General features: G+C 52.1%; 1 protein-coding gene across 17 annotated transcripts in view; it reads left to right on the top strand.

Annotated features, from left to right (window-relative positions):
- LOC123282353 (liprin-alpha-1-like) overlaps positions 1–12,598 on the top strand; it is a 113,843-nt gene that overhangs the window by 65,123 nt on the left and 36,122 nt on the right. For all 17 annotated transcript variants that reach the window (XR_011495095.1, XM_070487878.1, XM_070487877.1 and 14 more), the window contains 4 exons: positions 147–226; positions 3,994–4,129; positions 7,269–7,492; positions 10,132–10,363. Coding sequence is in view for 16 of the 17 variants with exons in the window: in XM_070487878.1 (XP_070343979.1) it covers positions 147–226; positions 3,994–4,129; positions 7,269–7,492; positions 10,132–10,363 (672 nt within the window). In the remaining variant the exon portion in view is untranslated. The remainder of the gene's footprint in view (positions 1–146; positions 227–3,993; positions 4,130–7,268; positions 7,493–10,131; positions 10,364–12,598) is intronic.

The following is a 12,598-nucleotide window of genomic DNA, read 5'->3' as shown; positions in this document are numbered from 1 at the left end:
CTCTCGGAGAAAACGTTCTCAGAACTAAAATACTTGATATTTATAACTGCTAATTTAACCTATTATGGTTATGTTCAACATTTGATGCAAATAATTTTAAATCCTGAAGGAGACAGCTGCAGTATGTGTCATTTGCTGTTTTGTAGGATCAGCTCATACTGGACATCGAAGCCTTGAGGGCTGAGCTGGACCAAGCGAGGCTGAGAGGCGCGTCCCTTCACCACGGGTACGACACTCACGCGTTCACAGACACTCTCCAGCACCTGCTGTGTGTGTACGGGGCGCTCGCAGATGTGCTCTGGCATCTGCCGTGTGTGTACAGGCCACTCACGTGCTCACAGACGTCCTCTGGCACCTGCCGTGTGTGTACAGGCCACTCATGCGCTCACAGACACTCTCCAGCACCTGCCGTGTGTGTACAGGGTGCTCGCACCCTCACAGACACTCTCCAGCACCTGCTGTGTGTGTCCGGGGTGCTCACAGACATGTTCCAGCACCTGCCGTGTGTGTACAGGGCGCTCACATGCTCACAGACATGCTCCGGCACCTGCCATGTATGTACAGGGCGCTCACATGCTCACAGACGCACTCCGGCACGTGCCACCTGTGTACAGGGCGCTCACACGCTCACAGACGCACTCCAGCACCTGCCATGTCTGTACAGGGCACTCATATGCTCACAGACCCACTCCGGCACCTGCCATGTGTGTACAGGGCACTCATACGCTCACAGACGCACTCCAGCACTTGCCGTGTGTGTACAGGGCACTCACATGCTCACAGACATGCTCCGGCACCTGCCATGTATGTACAGGGCGCTCACATGCTCACAGACGCACTCCAGCACCTGCCGTGTGTGTACAGGGCGCTCACATGCTCACAGGCGCACTCTGGCACGTGCCATGTGTGTACAGGGTGCTCACGTGCTCACAGACACGCTCCAGCACCTGCTGTGTGTGTACGGGGAGCTCACGCACTCACAGACACGCTCCAGCCCCTGCCGTGTGTGTACAGGAACACATGCAGGCCACAGGGGCAGCCAACTGAACACACTGCCTGGCCTGAGCTCAGGGAGCCTGGAGCTTCAGAGCAGGCCGGAGGGCAGAGGACAGCATCATCCTGAAGGTTAGGTTCTGGTACCTTGGAGGTTCCCGTCACGTCCTTGACTCAACTCAGAACTGCAGGAGGAGGTGGGGCCGGGGACGATTGATTAGTGTCGGGCATATGAGTCTGAGGCACCCGGCAGAGTGTGGGCATGATGGTGTCGGGATCGGAGGACAGAGCCCAGGGTGCCAGAGGAAGCCCCATCCACCTGGGAGTGACGGTCGCATCCTTGAGGTGAAAGAGAAGGCTGCGGAGAGCCTGCGCTGCTAGAGCGGGAGGATGCCCTGACGTTCGCGTGTCTGGTGCGGCACTTGGAGTCTGTATGTTTTTAAGAGGCTGAGAGTTAACGGCGTGGTGCTCGCAGATCTTTCGAGGCGTGACTGGGCCGGCTGCTGCGGGAGTGAGCCCCCTGGCTCGGCGTGAATCTACCAAGTTGCCCGGCATCCTGAGTTTTTCTTCCTCATCGTGGTAGAGGCGGTAATTCTCATTTAGGTGATTTACTTCTTTGTAGAAAATGGTCATCAAGTGAGAGTTACGCTTTAGCAATAGTTATCGAAGGGCTTACCTGGTGGCAGTGACTGAAACACAGGAGACGGGCCCCTGCCTCCAACACGACTCAGGAGGAAGCTCCCAACCTCTGCAGGTGTTACGGCATTTGCCAAGTTAGGACATCCTGAAGGTTTAGGGTATCTTGCGGCTGTCCCTGCCTAACCCACTCCTAGAAACTAGAGGAGAAATCAGCGAGGACAGAGAGGCAGAGCCAGAAGCTTCCCCTGACGCCGAACCCGCTGGAAGGTGGAGTTTCGAGGAGGAGAGTGTGCGCTTCAGAGAGCGAGGTGCAGAGGAGGACCAGTGCAGGGAACAGGCACTTGCTTTCTGCTTCAGGTCCTCGCTGGTGGAAGGCTCGTGTTGTTAGAGCGCTGCAGGCGGACCCGCTGCTCGGGATTGCAGGCGTGTGTGCGAGGAGGCTCTCACAGGCACGTGGGTGAAGAGGAAGTGGACACGCGTGTGTGACTCTTGTGGAAGTCGAGTCCTGAAGGGAAGGGAGCCGGTGTAGGAGCTTGAGGGGGTGGCAGAGCTGGGGGCAGTTTTTCCGATGGAGACGTCTTGACATGTTTGCCGGTCCCAGGTGTGATGTTAGAGGTGAAAGACAAGGAGAGAAAGGAGCTATTTGCCCTGGTAGTGCAGAGGTGGCAGGAGGGGATGGCCAAGGTCACCTGGGGCGGAGTGGTCTGAAGACAGTGGGCAGGAGAGGCTGCATGCGGAGGGAAGGGCTTTGTTTCAGGGAGGCAAGGCTAGAGGCTGCATGTCAAGTGGCCTAGAAGAGAGGTGGTTGGGAGCTGTAGAAACGGGGGGAAGACCAATCACAGTAGGCGTGGAAGGGCCTTGGGTGGACTGAGGAGAAGGGGTCTGGCAGGCAGGGCAGGCTCAGCTCATTTGGTGTGACTCCACGGTGAGATCGGTCATCTTGTTTTTGTGATCTTCTCCATGAGAAAAGGTAGTCTAGATTGAGGAGTGGAAAAGCACGGTGATGGGTGGCCTTCCATAAACAGATTGGCCATATAGAAGAGAGGCTTCAGCAAGTGATCAGCTGCAGGGTGGTGGCGTGTCGGGAGGCAGGTAAGCCTGGGAAGGGGTGTCAGAATCGGGAAGCATTTGTGCTTCCCGAACCATCCAGAGGTACACGCAGGATTTCAGGTGCATCGCTTTCATCTGCCGTTGAACCGTCTCACGGCCCCAGAGCAGTTGGGCTGGAAGTCACCCTGAGGGAGAGACAGTGTCGTGAGGAGTAAGGGGTAGAGGAAGTAGGGCTGGGTGTGCTCCAAGGGGAATTCCAGACTTGGAGATCTTCGAACAGGCAGGAAATCTCGTGTAACGCTACAAGAAGGGATTTCTTTAAAAAGATGTCGAGAGGTGTGTACCAAAAGTAGATGAGTTGGCATGTCAGCCTGGCCCTGTCCACGATCGGGTGGGGAGGCTCGAGGGGTCCCCTGTCTAACTGGCTTTAATCAGATGAATGGACTCTGTCTTCTCAGATCGTAAGGCCTCCTGAAAATGAAGGCAGCCAGCCTTCTTTCCAGAGAACAGGGAGGCCCTCGGTGGCGGGCCAGGACTGAGGTGTGGCTGGGGTGCCCACGGTCAGGGCTGAGCGCTGGGCTGGGCTGTGCCCTCCTCGCCTCTGCTCACCAGTTCCTCTCCAGGGCCTCTCCTAGTGACTCTCTTGAGCGTCTCCCTCGCGGGTGCTCAGGGCCCCAGTCACTGGTTCAGGGGACTGTTTTAGCCGGGCGTGTTGATTGTCTGTCAGTCTGATTGCACGCAGTCTCTGCTTTTGGTTCGGAATCCTCAAAGCGTCCTGCCCAGCCCGGTTCATACCAGCCCGAGCTGTGGTCAGAAGGGCTTCTGCAGCCGCTCCCTCCGAGGGGCCTGTGGGAGCGCTTCAGACAGTGCCACGCAGAGAGAGGAGTGTCGGTGTCCACCAGCCTCACACTGCGGCGCCTGGCACAAATGGGAGAGTGACCGTGGAAGGCCGCAGGTGGGGGTGGGGGTGCTTCCTGGTGGGTCGAGGAGAAGGCCGAGCAGAGGCAGGGCTGAGCACCCCTCTGCGGGCCCTGACATGGGTGACGGATGCCTCTTCCACGGCCCAGACAGCTGGACCCCATCCTCTCATTTCCAGGTCTGCAGTGGCAGCATTGGCTTTCCTAGGTATGGAGTGTCCCCGCTGGCGGGGCTGAAAGGCTCAACGCTGGCGGGAGCGACGACAGAGGTGCCCTCCTTGGAGTCCTTTTTCTGTGAAATTACGTGTTTTCCAAATTGACAGCTTCTGGCTTGACTAACAAACTTAGTTCACTTTTCTTATCTAATAATGACCTTTTGTTTTCCATCTTTCAGCCGACCCCACTTGGGCAGTGTCTCGGATTTCAGGTTCCCTGTGGCAGACGGTCCCGCAGACGCCTCCAGCAGCAGCGCGGTGTTGCGGTGCCCCCAGAAAGGCCGCGTGGCAGCCCTGCGGGATGAGCCATCCAAGGCAAGGGCCTCCGTCCTCGCTGCCCGCGAGCTGCCGGCCCTCGGGCGCGTCTCCTGCTCGTCCCGTGACTTTGAGACTTTGGGGATTCCAATGGTCATAGGTCGCCTTCTCTCATCCCCTCCCCCCATTTTCCTTTTTCTGGCTAAGAGTTTCGTTTTAGGCATGCTTTTCTCTGAAGAACAAGTTTTGATAGAATATGACCTACTCTTAAGTGCAACGTAATGTAATTAGTATGGTTTGGAAGCAGCGATAAGCGTGAATGAATGCGTGTATCCGTCATCTTTTAGTGAGAAGAATTCACATTGGGAAGTTTAAATACCTTCCTACTTCTGTCTGTTTAACAGCACATCTTTATCTACTTCTGCGTATTTTTATTTACAGCACCCGTATTCAGTGCACACCTGGTTTGGGCCAGGCGTCATTATAGACTAGGGCTCCAGCAGTGAATACAGGCAGAGAAGATGCCCGCACCGCCAGGGCGCACATTCTAGTGAGGAGCCAGCGTGCGTGAGAAGTACAGTACGGGCTGTGTGTCACTTTCCTCTCACTGCGGTCACAGGCTGCTGCGAGCTCAGTGGCCTAAAGCAAGGAGCAGTTAGAGTTCACAGGTTCCGTGGGCTCGGGGCTGTGAGCAGGACGGTTCGGGCTCAGTTCTCCTGAGGTTGCAGCCGTCCGGATTCTCACCTGGGGCTGAAGAGTGCACTTCCAGGCTCACTCGCCTGGCTCTGCCTGGGCCCTCTCTGGGGGCTGCTTGAGTGTCCTGGAAAGATGACCGCCAGCTTTGCTCCGGGCTCATTCTGAGAGAGAGCCAGGAGAAAGCCCCAGCCTCTGAGGCCCTGGTCTGGAGGCAGCACACCTTCACTTGTCCTGCACTCGGTGCGTTAGAGTGAGTTAGCGAGTCCTGCCCTCACTGTGGGCCAAGGGAGGAGTGTTAGAGAAGTGTGGACGTATATTTAAACCACCACAGGGTTTCCGATGGTCATAAGCAGGGAAAGGAAACCCGGGGTACCCTGAGCTGTAGGAGGGGAATGATAGTTTTAAGTAGGGTAGCCAGCGAGGTCTCACAGGGACGGTGACATTTGAGCCAAGGAAGGGAAGGAACCATTTGGAGATATTAGAAGGTCATGCCAACACGATGTGCTGATGGGTTGAATATAGAGTATGAGACAAAGAGGCGAGTGAGGCCCCCGAGGGCCCGGGCTTGAGCAGCTGGAGGCTGGAGGCTGTCTCCTGCGATGAGGAAGACTGCGGGGCAGGGGCGACGAGTGGAGCCTGGCCCTGATCAGGTCGACAGCCCTATCTGCTGTCCAGGTGGACGTGTCAGGTAGGCAGTTGGATATTCTGGCCTGGAACCCAAGAGAGAAGTCTCGACTAGAGATAAAGATGTGGGGGTCATGACCATACAGATGGTGTTTAAAGGTGTAAGATGAGATCAAGTCCAAAGTGGGTGCCTGTTGATAGAGATGAGCTTCCAGGATAGAGCCGTGGGCCACTCCAAAATTGAGAGGTTGGGGAGACTGAGAAGGGACCGGCAGGAGACTAAAGAGTGACAAGGAGGTAGGCAGAAACCCGGGACCACGGGGCCTGCAGCCGAGTGAGCGAGATGCTCAGGGAAGAGGGGAGAGCAGCAGGCCTGGGCCTGCCGATGGGCCAGACGAGAGGGCAGTGGAGGTCAGTGGCAGACTTCCTAAGGTGGGCGCTTTGATCCTGGAGCAGCTCTGCGGGAGGGGAGGTGAGCAGGAGGCGAGGAGGTGGAGGCGGAGTCGAGGCGGCTCTGGAGACCTTTTACTCATCGGGACTGAAGTGCAGTGGTGGCTGGAAGGAGACGTGGCATCCAGGTTCCCTGGGTTCTGGTGTGTTATCTGAAGGAGGGAGAAGGGAGCAAACCTTCTCAGGCTGATGGGAGTGGGCCAGTAGAGAATCGATTACCCCGAGAGAGGAAGGGAACACAGCAGGCGAGCCTGGAGTCAGCCGGAGGGGGTGCGCCTCGTGCCCAGAGGTGGGGCTGGCCTGGGTGGGGGCCCAGGTACCTGGCCGCGACCTCAGATCTTGGGAGGGGAGGTGGAGTGCATGGGTAAAGGCCCGGGGGACGGGGAGATAAGCCAGCAGGGCATCTCAAGTCTTGTGGTTGCTCTGATGTCGTGTCAGTGAAGTGGGAGGCAGGGCCCTGGGCTCAGTGAGGACGGGAGAGGAAAAGATGGAGGCTTCGAGAGAGGGGCTGAGACAGCGGCACAGGATGGGTCACGTGGCCCTGGCGCGCATGCCTTCTCTGTGCGCATTCTGATTGCAAACGGTACCCCTCCATCACGCGAGAGAGGAGTGGCTCGGCACAGAGGAGGCTTTTCTCCGAGAGCCTCAGTTCTCTAGAGAACGTGGTCCGCCAGCTCGCTCTTCCCTGGGTGTTGAGAAGAGTGCGTCCGACGGCTGCCCTGCTGTCTCCTTCTGCCCCTGCCTGCTGCTGTCTGTGCTCGTTCACACCGGGCTCAGAAGAGGGAGGATTGGGGAACTCCAGTGAGGTGTGTTACTCGATAACACTAGTACAGTGGTGTGGCAACTGCAGTGAACACAGCTGCCGTGGATCTAGTGAACTTTTTACTTCCCATTAGCGTGGCTGATCGTGCCATGTTTTGTGTGTGTGTGGTTTTGGTTTTTGTTTTTGCTGAGGAAGATTAGCCCTGAGCTAACGTCTATGCCGGTCTTCCTCTGTTTTATATGTGGTTCGCTGCTACAGCGTGGCCAACTAGCAGTGTAGGTCCAAACCCGTGGATTCAGGCCACCGAGGCAGAGTGCACCGAACTTAACCACTATGCCACAGGGCCGGCCCCCCCGTGGTGTATTTTTCTAATTTTCAGTTTTTGTTTGCACTCGGTCTTGTCACCATTGTGAATAACGTCATGGAAATGCCTTGTGTCCACAGTGAGATGTGACTGTTACCAGGCAGTCTAAGTAATCGACTGTCCTGCCCCTGAAATACTGCCTGCTTGATACGTGTCAGCAACTTACAAGCATGGCCTATTTTTCCAAAATCTTTTGGGCTTCTATTTAAAAAATATTTAAGTTTCTGCTAGGTTTACTGTAAGTTGCTGTAACTTGGTTGTTATTTTCCATCTTTGCTGAGATTTGATTTTCTTGTTTCTAGGTACAGACTCTTAATGAACAGGATTGGGAACGTGCCCAACAAGCGAGTGTCCTGGCCAACGTGGCGCAGGCCTTCGAGAGTGATGTGGACGCGTCCGACGGCGAAGACGACAGGGACACCATCTTCAGCCCAGCTGGCCTCTTGTCCCCCAGTGGGCAGGCCGATGCCCAGACGCTGGCCATGATGCTTCAGGAGCAGCTGGACGCCATCAACAAGGAGATCAGGTACGTGGGCTTGTGCATAGCACCACAGACACCATGCATGTCTCTAAAGAATTGTATGCTACCTAGGACAGTCTGGAAGAAATACTGTGGACGTATTCTACGCGTCCCATGATAGTAAACTTGGTTCAATCCTGCTTGAATAGTTTTAAGTTCTGAGGTTGCCCTTGATTGGAAAGTTCAGTTGACCGGGCGTTCTCGCCACAGTTGTGGTGTGGGTACACTTGTGTACACAAGATCTTGCAGAAGGGTGAAAGGGGTTCGGTCCGTTCCCCCACGAGCCGATGACACAGCTGGAGAGCGTTGCCGGGGAGCTCAGTGTCCACCTGTGCCGCTCTGGATCCCAGGCCGGGTTCCAGAGACGGCCGGGGTGCAGAGAGCTGAGCGCACATCGGAGGAGGCCTCCCTGCTCCGAAGTGCAGAGGGGAGCTGTGGTGTGGGGCAGGGCACCATGGAGAGCCAGGAGGAGGTGGACTGGCCTGGCGCCCTTGTGGGTAAGAAGCAGGACTCTTTTCACGGGCAGTGCCAGGTGGCGGGTGACTTACGAGGAGAAACGCCAGAGTTCAGTCCACTGGCAAGCGAAGGTGAAACATGCAGTAGGAAGCGGGAGGGAGAGTTTCCTGCCCCCCTCCAGCCTGAGTGTCCCCCAACTCTGAACCCTGCGGGGGGCAGGGAGCTGGGGCAGCGTCCACCTGCCGCTTGTGCCTCCTCCAGCGCTGAAGAGGGCCCTCTTGTGTGTCTTTCAGAGCCTCACGTTTTCAGGTGTGTCACCCAACCACCTGGAACAGAAAGCCGAGGTTTTCAGATTGGCAAATTCCCACTCCTACTTGCGTTTTCCTCTGTTAAACTAATAGAATGTGAAAATTGGTTCATTACAAGACAGTGGTCGGGGCAGGCCCCATGGCCGAGTGGTTAAGTTCACGCGCTCCGCTTTGGCGGCCCTGACACAGCACCGCTCTTCAGGCCATGTTGAGGCGGCATCCCACATAGCACAACCAGAGGCACTCACAACTAGAATCCAGCACTATGTACTGGGGGCTTTGGGGAGAAGAAGAAGAAGAAAGAAGGTGACGATTGGCAACAGTTGTTAGCTCAGGCGCCCATCTTTAAAAAAAAAAAAAAAGACAGTGGTCAAAGAATGGTTTGAATCCTAACCTCCTCAGTGTTTCAGAGGTGTTTTCTTTCGAAAGCCTCTTAGCAGTTATAACAGTAAATTTACAAGACAAAGGGCCGACTGTTGGGTTCAATCCAAAGACTTGCCCGTCCTGGGGGGGCTGGCCCCGTGGCCTAGTGGTTAAGTTCCTGAGCTCCGCTGCAGGCGGCCCGGTGTTTCGTTGGTTCGGATCCTGGGCGCAGACATGGCACTGCTCATCAAGCCAAAGACTTGCCCGTCCGAGGGGGGATTAAGAGGCCTTAGGTCTGGGGTGCAGGGTGACAGGGAGCCCAAGATCTGCCCTGTCAGGCCTGAGGCAGCCGTGGTCCGGTCCTGCATGCACACAGAGACCAGCCGTGTGCCAGGGACCCTGCAGGAGGTCCGGGCAGAGTTGCTGCCAACATTTTGTTCTTGTCAAGCTGACACAGACGCCAAGTGCCGGTTCCTGCGCAGAGCCTGCGGGAGGGAAGGAGGGGCAGAACTAACCCAGGGAGAGCTGTAGGCTCTGCAAGGAAGGGGTGTGCGGCCTGCAGTCTGCCTCCGTAAACCACGGTTCGTGTGCTGTGTTCAACCCGGCAGAGCCCGGAAGACTGCCTTTCCCCATCGCTGTGGGAAACACGAAAGGATTATAAACATCAGCTTTTATTTTTCACAGTGTATTGCTAAGTAAAATGGGTTCTTCTTTAGGTAGCAAGTTGACCTGATATAAATGGTAAATTCTGTCCACTGCCTTGGTATCAATAACAGAAAGTACTTTCAGAATATATAAGTAGAACTTTAATTGGACAGGTTACTGCAAGGTTACTACTAATTTAATATTAGAGTAATGATTTGCATAGTCAAATATTAAAACTGCTGTTTAAGCATCCACTATACAGTAGGAGAGAAGAGCTTTAATTATGAATTTCCAAATTAATGCAGCATGGTTGACGTGAATTCATTCAGATGAGGCTGGTGGAGAATTCTGTCAAATAATACAAACAAAATACTTTTGTTCGAACTCAACCTTTAAAAAAAAAATCAATGTTTCCGTCTAGTCTAGAGACTTAAGTGTTGGGAAACTCCTGATTGCTTTGTAAATTGATTTTTTGATTATATCAGAGTTCCCAGTTTCCAGTCAAAAAAACCGATAGGTAAATGTGCAGCTGTGCCCTGAGAAGTGGGAATGTCGGAGCTGTAAAATTCAAACATCTCGTTGTGTGGTAAGAGAGTTGCCAACTAGCCCCTCCAGACTTGTGGGGTACGTAAATAAAATCAAACGCGAGTGATCAGAGATAGTTGGTAAGACTCAGTGGAAGGTGTACTTTGTGCTGTTCCGAAGCCGTGTGTGTTAAAGAGAGAAAAAGTAGAACGTTTTTGCTGAAGTGTTCATTGTTGGAGCAACCGTCATTGGAGTTTCCTTACAGTAATGCAAGCACCGATTTTTTCATCTGAACCCGTTAATCTGTCTGCTAATGAAGGAAGGATGACTGTTTTGTTTTTACTTTAGGTTGATAGAGGAAGAAAAGGAAAACACAGAGCAGCGGGCGGAGGAGATTGAGTCTCGAGTTGGCAGTGGGAGTTTTGGCAATCTTCGTCGTTTTAGATCAGTGAGCTCCATTCCCCTCTACCCTGCCTCCTCGCTCGCCGGCTCCTCTCCTCCGAACAGTGGCCGGTCCACCCCGCGAAGGATTCCGCACAGCCCAGCTCGGGAGGTGGACAGACTAGGTATCATGACTCCGGTAAGGATTTGTCTTTTCTTGTGCTGTCTCCCCTCGCCCCCGATACACCTGATTTAAGTCTTGGACACCACGAATATGCTTTATTTTTAACCTGGAAGAAAATCAGGTACACTTGTTATGCTCAGAGGTTTGAGATTTTTAAAACCAACTCATATTTAATCATTCAACAATAGCATGGTGACAAATTAATTTTAATATTGGGGTGATGCCTGAACTCCAGAGAAGTTTTCACTTGTTCAGCTCTGAGCGTGGTCAGCTCTGCAGGGTTCGGCAGCTAGGGGGGTATTTTTGTTTTCCAGCGATAGACAGTGTAACAAAAGTAAATACAGCAGCCATCGTAACATATAGGAAAATGTGCAGAGAGAGTCAGTGCTGTCTGTCTTTACGTTCGGGATGCCTGACTGGAGGGTACAGAATATGCCGTCAAAAACAAAACTGAAGAAAAAGCTAAATCGGTCCTCTTAATAATGCCCTCGGTGGCATGCTTGGCACCGGTTCTGCAGGTGAATCCAGGGTGGCGTGAGTGAGAGCGCGCTGCCGCTTGGCCTCCCCGGGGAAGCGCGGGGCTGCGTTCGTGCGCAGCCTCTGGAAGTGCAGGGACCGCGACAGCGTGCTGCTCTAAAGAATAGTGCCTAGCTTTCTCACGTGTTTAGTCTGGGTTTTGTGAATGCATGAAATCATGTTGACAGCGTTCTGCTTTCTAACTGCGCTTCCGTTCTCATTTCTTCTGCTACCACCCATTTTCGTTTTTAGTTGCGTTGTTAGCCTGCATGTAATTAAATGAACCGTGAATCGCTTTAGTAGCGTCCGAAGTGGTAACTAGTCCATTTCGCGGTGTTTTGACATAGTATTTTTATAATTTACATCGTTAGCTCATTAGCTGATATTTTAAGCTCTTTGACAATTTCATGCTTATTTCCTTTCAGAGAATTTGTAAAAACAGTTCTGTTTTTCTTTTTCCTTGTTTTTGTAGTTGTGTGTGCCGGCTGACGCTGTGTCTACTTCCGTGTTTAGTTTTGATTTCCTGTGTCATCCTTCTGTTTATTTTGCCACTGTTAGTCCAGGCCTCAGCCCGCGCTGTGACACCCCCTCCACGGGGTGCTCAGGGAACCGCCACAGTGGGGGCCATGGTGTGTGTGTGGGGGCCATTGGGGCTCATTAGTGGGGTTTCTGCGTTATCTTCGTTTCTCATGACATAGTGTCTTTTTCCCTCAGTAGTGATACGTTTTTACTGCTGTGTCACTGTACAACAGATGTGGATACAGGCATGATATCGCTGGATCAGAGTGCTTTTATTCAAACTGTGTAGGGTTTGTATAATTCAGAAATGAAATCTTTTATATATACAGAGATAATCCACCAAGTATAGAATTAACGGAAACTTGACACAAACAGTATACCTTTTGGTTTTGATGCTTATATTCAAGACTGTAAATTTCATCAACTTGTTGGACATAAACAATTAATGCATTTAATAGACTATTTTTTAAATTCACATATCTCATAGGAATCATAGAATGTGAAGATTCCACCTGCTATTCTGCTAGCTTTTATCCTTACGTATTTTCACAGGGTACCCTGCTTTAATCCAAAAATTTGTGTTTGAGAAATTTTAAATCAATTTCTAGGTAAGAATTTTATATGAATGACCAATAGGTGATTAATAACTAAAAGTAGGTTTGTTCAGTTTTATAGTAAGTCTTGCAATAACTTCCTCATCAACTAAATTGATGTTTAGAGACATGTTTTTCATTAGGGCAAACTAAGTTCTAGAGAAGTTTGGCTTAGAATAGACAACTGTTAGGGCCCTTTGTTCTATAAAATGCTGTATTTTAATAAATTGTATATGTTGTAATAGAATTTTATCTCCCTGAGTAACGATTTATAGTGTTTCTCTAGTAAATCTTGAGTAACTTACTGTTTAAATTTCATGGTGAAAAAGATGTTCCATTTCCAGTTATGTTTTCTCTGAATCTCAGCTCGCTTATATCTGTCTTGTCATTCTCTTTTTAATATATTTACCTGTACTGATCCTTGAATTTTTAACTTCAGAGTATGCAGTAAATCTGGTTTCTCTTCATTTCTTTGCATGCGTCCGTCAGCCTAGTGATTTAAGGAAACATCGTAGAAAGGTCAAGTGTTTAGTAATTTAACATACCTTTGTTTCTCTGAAGTATTGACGGGCACCTGTCATTTGGCATGAATGAGCCCTGTGAATCACTGACATTTAAATGG

Source organism: Equus asinus, chromosome 17 (genome assembly GCF_041296235.1).
Source record: "Equus asinus isolate D_3611 breed Donkey chromosome 17, EquAss-T2T_v2, whole genome shotgun sequence".
NCBI lineage: Eukaryota > Metazoa > Chordata > Mammalia > Perissodactyla > Equidae > Equus > Equus asinus.
This window is presented reverse-complemented; position numbering and strand designations above follow the sequence as displayed.